The sequence below is a fragment of the Berghia stephanieae genome, chromosome 7, assembly GCF_034508935.2.
Source record: "Berghia stephanieae isolate SIO BIC M18660-M18661 chromosome 7, UCSD_Bste_1.3, whole genome shotgun sequence".
NCBI classification, from domain to species: domain Eukaryota; kingdom Metazoa; phylum Mollusca; class Gastropoda; order Nudibranchia; family Aeolidiidae; genus Berghia; species Berghia stephanieae.
This window is the reverse complement of record NC_088366.1, coordinates 59,741,060-59,752,016: the sequence shown is the minus strand read 5'-3', so window position 1 is coordinate 59,752,016 and position 10,957 is coordinate 59,741,060. Positions and strand designations below refer to the sequence as shown.

The following is a 10,957-nucleotide window of genomic DNA, read 5'->3' as shown; positions in this document are numbered from 1 at the left end:
TCATTAAAAAATATGAAGAAAATATGCTCTAAAATATGAATTTATTACCTTAATTATGCCTTTTATTATTTGGTTGTTTATAGAATTTATAACTGACTGATGTTAACAACTGTAAACAAAACACACACTTACGGTCGGCTACCCTACTACACACACTCTAAATGACACACACTCTCTCTCTCTCACACACACACCGCGCCCACATGCGGTAAAGGTTCACACTTACCCTTCAGTTGTGCCAGAAGACTAGGTAGATAAGTCTTTCCTGTAATTAAAATTTAGAAAAAGAAAACAGTCTACGCGATGAATGTCTTTGGTCGAGATTAAATATTTTTACTCTCGGCCTCAACGAATTGCCAACTTTATCCAAAAAAACCCCCGAGGCTTACCGATGAACGTATTTTCTATGTATGACGTTTCGTCGTCTGCTGAAAAACAAAGCATGTCCAAGTTCGATTTCGACTGCAACAACAGTAACAGCGTCGTTCTTTCATAATCAGCTAAGTACTCTATTCAATAAAAACATAACCAAAAGTGTTAAGAAGTCTATGATGCCAGGAGACGAAACCCCCAAGCTTTCATTTCTCTCTCAATCAAATCCTATCACGGGGAAAATGGACTGGGTGGCTGTGGACAGAGAGCAATATGATTACACTCAAGAAATTGCGAGGTTAGTTCTCAAAGAGTATTTAAAAACCCACATTATTAATTCACATTAGACCGGACGATGTTTCAGGCAATCACGGAACTAATGACAAATGGCAGTAGATGAAAATTTGTTTCAAAGTGCATGTTGCATTTTTGGTTGGTTATCTATTTCCTGCTGTTGTCAAAATGAAAATGAATCTGATCTGCATGGGAACTTCACTGAGGAGTCAGAATACTCTTTATAATTGTGTTTTTAGAGTGGTGGATGAAGTCAATTGTAGAGTGTCTCTCTCGTGGCCAGACAGTGATGCCGTAACAGTCAGTTCAAATCACAATCGATGCAATGTTTTTATTCACTATTGTCTTATGGCACTTTTCTACTCATTTCCTTTCTTGTTATTATCTTTATCATCATGAGTTTTAAGGGGTTTGAATTTTAAACATTTGGGTAATGACAATTAATTTCTTTAAAATAAAATTAATTAGACACCCCCTGCAACATAAAGATTATGTGCGGCTATGTGGTCTTGTGGTATAACACTCGCTTTCGGATCGGAAGGTCCTGGGTTGAGTCCTTGGAGAAGGCTCTTTACTCACATTCTCTCACCGTACTCAGGTGTAAAATGAGTACCGGGCCGTTAACAGCGATGTCTCTGTCCAAAAAAATTGGAATATCGCCTAACAGGCGTCATGTCCCGTCCTAAAATTTGGCTGTTGGCCAGGGACCCTTGTAAAGCGCTTTGAGCACGTTTAGTGGATATTGGGCTATATAAACGTTCAATTTTTTAAAAAAATGTTTTTTTAGATAATTATAATGTACAAGATATTTAATTTTAATACACATATATATTGACAATTTTTTCTATCGCAATTAATTGTTACATGACCACTTTTCAGGTCTGGCTATGGAGATATGCTTCATGATGTTGATCGTGTAAGTTTTGCATTAGTATTTTGCCATCTTTGAATATATCCTTTAACATCTCATTATACTGCCATATTTAGGAACTTGGTAGAGTATTAGGGAGAAATTCCATATGCACGCACAGCTTTAATTAGTATTAGTAAATTTATGTGAGTATTATCAAAGTGTTATAGAGTTTGTCATCAATTTGATGCAATCTCTGCTCAGCATAGCGACAGTTAAGGATTTTGTCAAAGTATGGTGTCCTTTGCAGAGAAGTAAGGTATGAGTCAAAACATTTCTTGAATTAAAATTCTAGACATGTCCTTCCTCTCTTTTAAGGTTATGAAATAAGGACATTTGACATTTTTAAAAATGTTGTCCTCCGATATGCCTTTTTTTATGACTGAAGACCCGTTTTTATCATAAAAGCAGGAAACTGCAATTAAGTCAGATATAAGGACAAGAAAATGCCTAATTAATTGCATGCAAATGGTAAAACCAATTTCATTATGTGTGAATTAAGTTTATTTATTAATTATTATTTACTTACATGGCTAAGTGTTATCAATTTTCTTTTTGCATATATGTGTTGTTGAAATAATTTTTTTTGTCAAGTCTTGTGAATCTATTGTAAGCATAACCTGATGCAAAATCTCGAAGACTCAACATTTCCGATTTTATCAGTTTTTCCCATTTTAAAGTCTTTGAAACTTATTCTCTTTTGAGATTTTTTTGATATAGCGCAATATCCACAAAATGTGCTCAAAGCGCTTTACGAAGGGTCCCTGACCAACAGCAACACGAAGCATGTAGAACGAGACATGATGCCTGTTAGGCATTATTACAAATTTTTTTCCGATAGAGACAACGCTGTTAATGGCCAGGTACTAATTTTACACCCGAGTACGGTGAGAGAATGTTATGTAAAGAGCCCTTTCCAAGAAGTCAACTATGCGTTGAACGAGATTCAAACCCAGGACATCGGTCTGAAAACGAAAATCTTACTACAAGACCAAATAGTTGCTCATTTGTCATAAATTGTACACAATAAATTTTATGATATTCCACAGAACAAAAAGTATTATATGGCCATAAAGCATGTGATAAAATCGATGAAAGGTGAAGGCAAAGATGTCACGGTGCTTGATATTGGAACAGGAACTGGGCTTTTGTCAATGATGGCGGCTGCATCAGGAGCTGACTCAATTACAGCTTGTGAGGTAGTATCACCCCTTAGTGACTCACATACAACTAATTTCCTGAGTGCCAAAGTATTACAATATGACACTTTAAGAAGAAGGGAACAAAAATGAATACAAAAGCTCCCTCCCCCCCCCCCCCCCCCCAAAAAAAAAAAAAACCCATAACTTTTCGAGCAGAAAACCCTTCTTCAGCCATCAATGAAAACGTTCCCCTGATATTGAATTTTGAATTTTTATTGTGCGGCTATGTGGTCTTGTGGTATGACACTCACTTTCAGATTGGAAGGTCCTGGGTTCGAGCCTCGCTCGGCGCATAGTTGAGTACTTGGAGGAGGCTCTCTACTCACATTCTCTCACCGTACTCAGGTGTAAAATTACCTTTAACAGCGTTGTCTCTGTCAGAAAAAAATGTTTTATTGTCCAACAGGTGTCATGTCTCGTTTATGTTACATGTTGCTGTTGGTCAGGGACCCTTTGTAAAGTACTTTGAGCATGTTTAGTGGATATTGCGCTATATAAAAGCTCAACTTTATTATTTTGTTACAGTTTGAAGAAGAATTTTATGCCTGAAAAGTTCGATGTCACATCTTTTTGTTTTCCACTGAAACTGTAATATTATTCATTTTCAGTCAATACTTTTTAAAACTTTTTACCATCCATATCTTTTAGCTACTCAGTAATCACTCTTTGCTCGACTTTTCAAATTTTTCCACCAAAAAAAATAAAAGAATGACTGAAACTGTTATAATTCATTTTCGTTCAATACTTTTTACAGTCCATATCTTCTAGCTGCTCAGTATTCACACTAAATTTGACTACTTTCCAAGTTTTCCAAAATTAATTTTTACCATTTAGGAATCTATTTTCTGATATATATTTTTAATGTATTACTCAATTTTAAGTTAATGAGCGTGAATGCTTTCCAGCAACTAATGTATCACATTTAGAGTGTTTAATGCATTTTGACTAAGATATTTATCCTTAAATGGTATGTGATATTGTGTTTCCTCTCATCGGTTGGAAATTTTATAGGAAAGGAAAAATTTTGGGACCATGGTTTGCAATTGTATGGGTCCTAATATCTTGTCTTTGTTGACCTTTGAACTTTCAAAGAGAATTTAAAGGGTTACTATGTTGCTGTAAATGTAGTTGACAGCACAAGAGACTTGTAATGGAGAAGAACATAGCCACTCCCCTTGACCTGATTCGGATTTAGTAAATAATAGTGATAATGATAACAAAGTAAACTGCACAGGCATTGCCATCAAAAGTATGTATTTGTTTAAATAAGATAAACTCCATTTCTGCCCATCAGATCAAGTGTACTAACACATAAAACTATGTGTTGTCTTTTTAAATGTTTATAGTCTGATTAAGAGAATCTAGTGAGAACTAATTACCCAACTGGATTTCTTAGTATAATAACAAAGAGCAGAGTGACATCAACTTCATTCAGTCTATTATTTGTAAAACAACCAGTCATATCTAAACAGGCTTTGAAGGTGTAACAAATTGCGTGTTTTGATTGGTCAAATATCTACTGATTATCTATCGTCCCAAAACTGTATTATGTCAGGATGATTTGGGCCCCAGAAAGTTCCAATTTATAATCAAAATGATTAGAAATAAGAACTTATTGTTTCTTGCACTGTGAGAAAAATTTGTGATTCTCAACCATAATTCTTGAGTTTTATATTTATACATAGGTCTCAATTTTACGCTATATAGGGGAAATCCACTATCGCTGTTTCCTACGCTTTGCCTCAGCTATTTTGACCTCTGATGACTTGCTGCCACAATAGCGTAAAGCTTTAGTCAGCAGAATTTCGTTCGCCAGAAAAGTAGGCAGTGAAATTTTGAGCTCTCCCCTACCTTCCCCCCCCCCTCCCTTCTCAACCTCTGGTGTTTTGTAATAATTGGTGTCTTTTTATTTTACATTTTGTTCAAACTTTATGTTAACAGTGTGAACATATTAGTTTAGAGGTTTCCGTTTGCTGAAGCTTTTGGGTGAGATTTGTTATAACAACTGTACAGTCAGCAGCCATGCGCAATGTTCCTCCTTTTTCAAAATTTTGATTTGAGACCTATGTTTATAACTTTAAATTCTGTTTCCGGCAACTAGTTTGTCCCAACAAAATATGGTTTTGAGGCAGTGGCCCAAAATTGGTAATGAACTTGCATTTAAAATGCTGAGTTTCTTGCAATTTTGCATGTAAGTGGGAATGCAAATGAATTTCAACTTCAAGCTGAAATAATTGCATAATAAAACACCTTCTATATGACAACAATGACATTTTAATCAGTGCTTGACTTGACTTGACTTTCTGCATCAACACTTTTTAGATCTATAAATGTATAGATTATTGAGTATGGCCAGATCAATATAGAGATGTTTTTGGAAAAATAACAACATATTTTTTTTTGTAGGCATTCCCACCGATGGCCAAGTGTGCTGCAAAAGTGTTGAAAGCAAATGGATTCAGTGATAAGATTAGGCTTATCCCTAAGCGTTCAACAGATGTTTTACTAGGTGAGTGAACTGAGATTTCAACTCTTATTTTCATCACCATGATTGTCATCATTCATCATCATCATCATCATTATTATTATTATCATTATATTCCCCATCACCATCATTAATGACAAATATCAACAAGAATGTTTATTTATGACAAATATCACCATTCATTCTCAGTGATTGATTATTTTTCACCATTAACTTGCAATCAGGAGAAGACTTGAAAGAGAGAGCCAATCTTCTTGTCACAGAGTTGTTTGATACAGAATTGATAGGAGAAGGAGCTATACCCTCTTACACCGATGCTCATGACAGACTCATGCAGGTTTGTAAATTACAATTAATAACAAAACAGCTGGTATTTAGCCCTCACCTTACCAACGATAAGAAAATTGTCACATTTGATATGAGACAACCCTGTTATGAATGAATGAATTTATATAGCGCCTAGATCCACAATGTGCTCAGAGGCGCTTTACAATGCCAATAAAACACAACAATAAATTGATAATTGAAGCATAAAATCTATCATATTGGAATAGCATCAATCAATTTGTAATTTAATTACCATGCACTGTGCTACAAGATGAAAAATTAGGATATCAATAATATGTAGGCCTAATAGAAATGTTAAACATCAAATGATTTTCTAAAGAGATGTGTTCTAAAGAGAAGTTTCTTTTTAAAATTTTCAAATGTCGGACTGGCTAAAAGATCTCTCACTAAAAGACGATCTACAGCGAGGAACCTGGAAGAGATCTTGACCACTGGAACACTGTTAACAGTTAGGTACTCATTTTACACCCGAGTTCAGTGAGAGAGAACTCAACTATGCGCCGCTCAGAGCGGGACTCAAACCCTGGGCCTTCCAGTGTGAAGGCGAGTGTCATACCATATGACCACACAGCTGCATAAGATTTGATTGTTCAGTTCGGAAGCTGATTATTTTTTGTCCCACTCGTTGCAGGATGATTGTGTGGCAGTGCCATCATTGGGCATCATGTATGTTCAAGCCATCCAAAGTCCCTCTCTGCGACTCTGGAATAGTCTTCAAGAGTTGAATCTCCCAAATGGTGAAATGATATCTTTGCCACCAAAATTTGGCCAATGTTCTGGGGCGCCGTCTCTGCATGATCTACAAGTAGATGAAATTCAAGGGGATGTTACTCTTCTCTCTGATCCTGTGGAAGTTTTTAGGTAGGCCAATTCACTTATCTCACTGATTATTACATGTCTTTTGTTTATGGTTAATGATTTCTCATGTTATTTATGCTCATAGTGATTTACAGACCTTCCTCTTATAAAGATTTAATCGTTTTATTCAGGTTATTTTAAAGGGACCAAATTAGGTTAAAATGAGATTTTTTACCCCACCAGATTTACATTTCTGATGCAAAATTTGAAAAGAACATTATTTGAAATAGTTTTGTTATACTCATAAATAGGCATGTGATCAAATTGATTCACACTGCATCATTCTTCAACATTTTAAAGTTATAATTTATATATAACAGGAAATATATCATCTCTTTTGATTTTCTTTAAGATCAGATTTTTTTTTTAAAAAAAAGGTAAACACAATTTATGTTTGAAACTTGTGAATGTCTTGATTTTTTTGTCAGAAATTCAGTATTAACCCCCCCCCCCCAAAAAAAAAACAAAAAAACAAAACAAAACAACCCAAACTTAAGCATTTATATAACACAATATCCACTAAACGTGCTCAAAGCGCTTTACAAGACATCCCCAGCCAACAGCAACACTTAACATGTAAGACGAGACATGGCGCTTGTTAGGTGATATTACAAGGTTTTTTTTGACAAAGACACCGCTGTTCACATCCAGATACTCATTTTACACCTGAGTACAGTGAGAGAATGTGAGTATAGAGCCTTTTCCAAGGACTCTACTATGCACCGCTCAGAGCAGGATTCGAACTCTGAACTTCTCAATCTGAAGGTGTGTCATACATACCACTAGACCACATAGCAGCTCAAGTATATAATATATGACTTTTCCTTATATCCAGATTCGATTTTAGTAAAAAGAAAGCACTGAAGAAAGAGGAAGAGTCTGTGCAGTCTGTGAAAGCCGTAGCAAATGGGCAGGTGGACGCTTTTGTCATGTGGTGGGATCTAGAGATGGAGCCCACGGGACGGATTATTCTCAGCTGTGCTCCGTGTTGGACCAGAAATCCTGGGGAAACAATTCCAGTAATTTCAATTTCATTATCATAATATTATAAAAAATTTTTTTTTTAATTTGAGCTTTTATATAGCGCAATATCCACTAAAATGTGCTCAAGGCGCTTTACAAGGGGTCCCTGGTCAACAGCAACATTTAACATGTAGGACAGGACATGACGCCTGTTAGGCGATATTACAATTTTTCGGACAAAGGCAATGCTGTTAACGGCCAGGTACTCATTTTACACCCGAGTACGGTGAGAGAATGTGAGTAAAGAGCCTTTTCCAAGGACTCAACTATGCGCCGAGTGAGGCTCGAACCCAGGACCTTCCGATCCAAAAGCGAGTGTCATACCAAAAGACCACATAGCTACACAAGGGTAATGTGAGCCACTGTGTGAAACCAGTATTATATCAGAATGTACGAAATGAAGTGACCAGTAATTTCAATTTCATTTGAAGAATTTTCATTATCATATATTATAATTTGAGCCACTGTGTGAAACCAGTACTGTATCAGAATGTATGAACCAATGAAGTAAGTTGAGTTTACAGTCAAAGTGATTAGAAGTAAGTATTTTGAAGTTTAAGAAATAAGCCTCACTTTCCTCAATGAATTTAAACTCAATTTTATATGTTGAGCTCCTCCTTTAAAAAAAAAACCGTTTCCTTCAATCAAGTTTTCTGGCAGTGAGAGGCTTGATGTGTGTAATAATGATAATAATAATAATAATAATAATAATAATAATAATAATAATAATAATAATAATAATAATAATAATATGTACTTTATATTCATAAAAAAAATATGGAAATTCGTTTACAGACGTGGCATGCATAAAAATGTATAAACACAAAGTTGAGAATCTATGGCGACAATGTATACATATATATATATATATATATGCAAATGTACAAAAATGTAAAAATATACAACCAAGAATCAATAGCAACACTTTATATATTTATTTGATAAATTGAGATAGGCCATACCTCCGAACTTGTGTGTGTATATTTAAAAGATAGGATTTAATTTAAATCACAAATAGGAACAAATAGGTGCAGTTTCCCACTCTCCACAAGTTAGCTAGAGAATCAATGATAGTTTATCATCTCAGTTGGGGTTTGTGCAGCAAAAATGGGGCTGAAGGGCAATCGTTCAAAATTTTTCCTTCTTTTTCACTTTTTGTCACTATCAACACTGCTGAGGCACTGGACATTGTCTAAGTCTATATTATGAAATTATGTTAAAATCTCAAACTCTGCAATTTTGATTGTTTTCTTTTTTGAATATAATTTTCAATGTTTCATTTACTTGGGCATAAAAAATAAAAAAACCCCTGAAAAAAATTGAGGTTTTATATAGCACAAGATCCACTAAACGTGCTCAAAGCGCTTTACAAGGGGTCCATTGCCAACTGCAACGCTTAACATGTAGTATGAGACATGACGCCTGCGACAATTTTTTTTTCGGACAAAGACAACGACGTTAACGACCAGGTTGTCGTTTTACACCTGAGTACGGTGAGAGAATAATGTGAGGAAAGAGCCTTTTCCAAGGACTCAACTTTGCGCTACTCAGAGCAGGACTCGAACCCAGGACTTCCGATCTGAAAGCGAGTGTCATACCATTAGACTATACCACATAGCCACACATAACATACCAGATTGAATGGTGGTGGTTGGAAGGGATGGGGGGGGGGGGGGGGGGGGGGGGGGTTGGTCACATTTTGCATCAGTGATGATACTTTTCCGCGGATCTGCGGAAATCCGCGGTTTTCTTTCCTTTCCTCGGTTTTCCTCCTCAGATCCTCGATCCGCGGATATTTCCTTCATTTCCTCCTTTTACTTTTTTTTTTATATAATAAATCTTTAAAAAATACCTCCTTTTTAAAAAAAATATATATATATAAAAAATTTCCTCCTTTTACTGGACTCCGGGCGTTTTAATATAAAGAAGCAATCCAAACAGGTTAGGCCCCCACCTAGAAAGAGGCCCAAAACACACTAGTACTCTTCAAGTACTCAAAAGAAGTCATCCTGCCTACTTTCCTGTGGTGCAAGAATGTTCTAGGCGAGTTTTCCGTTTTTCCGAGACTTTTCCTCCTTTTTGACTTTTTGTGAGTATCATCACTGTTGCATTGAATTTTGATCGTTTTTCTCATTTTAGTGGAGGGATCATTGGATGCAAGCATTGTACTACCCTTCATCACCATCGACAGTACAGAAAGGAGCCAGTTTTGATATCTACAGCAGTCATGATGAATATAGTCTCTGGTTTGATACCCGGAAGACCCAAAGGTAGTGTCTTTAATGAACCTCTTAATTAATGATGAAGGGTTTATTGTTGTTGTTGTTATTATTATTATTATTTTTTATTATTATTATTATTATTATTATTATTATTATTATTATTATTATTATTATTGTTGTTGTTGTAATCATCGTCGTTGTCATTGTTGTTGCTGTTATCATTGTTACTGTCGTTGCTGTTGTTGTTGTTGCTGCTATTGTTGTTAATATTACTTTACATGACTGTAAGGATCATACCCCATAATTGTGATGCTCTTTGATGACATTGTAATTTGTGAAAACTTTCTTATCCTTTCTGTATTTATTCTATCCTTTTTTTTTTTTGCATGCCCAGCTCTCGCCCTGTTTGTAACTGCGGTTTGCACATCACCATGAGTAGAAATAGGCTTGCACAGATGAATTGCTCACAGCGGAATCACATTTTTATTTCCATGCTTCAAAAGGTATGTATTGTTCAAAAACCACTTAGTTTGCTTTTCTTTCTAAAATGCCATTTTTCCCAAAGACTTCTCTGGATTTCTTTCATTTCGTCTTGCTAAATCAGATAATACTGTTGGTAAAACACTAACTTCACAAACAAAATGTCTAGTACAAGTCCTAGGTACAGTCTAGATTATTTTTTTTGACCCCTCTGTCCATCCAGCATTGATTAGGTAGCTAGGTCTGTTAGACCTGACAGAAAGTACTTTACAATAGACTATTTGTGTGTGTTGCCAAAGGGCATCAAATGAATTGATACTTTTTATTTAATCCTACAAAGACCAGGATAGTCTCTAGGCGTTATCGGCCTTATGGCTCTAAAGGACTTCTGTACCTGATATTTTTTTTGCTTTGACTTAGAAGTGCTTTTCCTGAGGCACATGAAAATCCTTCTTACCAAATATGATTTTTAATCAGTAGTTATTTGCTATTATATGAAGTGTACAGGGGGTTAAACGGCAGGGCCACTTTCTGATTTGGATGAGGTGAGGGGAAATATGTATATATATTTAAATTATCCTTCAGAGAATGTTAAATGAAGGAGCATTTTAGATAATAAAATTTATCCATATTGTAAAACATATAATGAAAAAAGTGTTCATATCTTCAAATTCTGTATTTAAATTTGAAAGATGTTTTTTTTTTCAAAAAGTAAAAATGTGATTCTGCTGTTTCTTCCTCTGTGCTATTCATATGTATTTGC

The 10,957-nt window shown here is 35.4% G+C and overlaps 1 protein-coding gene across 2 annotated transcripts in view; it reads left to right on the top strand.

Moving 5' to 3' along the window:
• The first annotated feature begins 122 nt into the window (after positions 1-122).
• Positions 123-10,957, top strand: part of LOC144977575 (protein arginine N-methyltransferase 7-like) — a 17,430-nt gene continuing 6,595 nt past the window's right edge. Inside the window, exons 1-9 of one of the 2 annotated variants that reach the window (XM_078922941.1) lie at positions 123-670; positions 1,546-1,582; positions 2,626-2,775; positions 5,185-5,287; positions 5,488-5,600; positions 6,243-6,472; positions 7,305-7,488; positions 9,632-9,762; positions 10,109-10,217. In XM_078922941.1, the coding sequence (XP_078779067.1) occupies positions 411-670; positions 1,546-1,582; positions 2,626-2,775; positions 5,185-5,287; positions 5,488-5,600; positions 6,243-6,472; positions 7,305-7,488; positions 9,632-9,762; positions 10,109-10,217 (1,317 nt within the window). In that variant the 5' untranslated portion in view covers positions 123-410. The remainder of the gene's footprint in view (positions 671-1,545; positions 1,583-2,625; positions 2,776-5,184; positions 5,288-5,487; positions 5,601-6,242; positions 6,473-7,304; positions 7,489-9,631; positions 9,763-10,108; positions 10,218-10,957) is intronic. The other variant, XM_078922943.1, reaches the window with a different exon arrangement.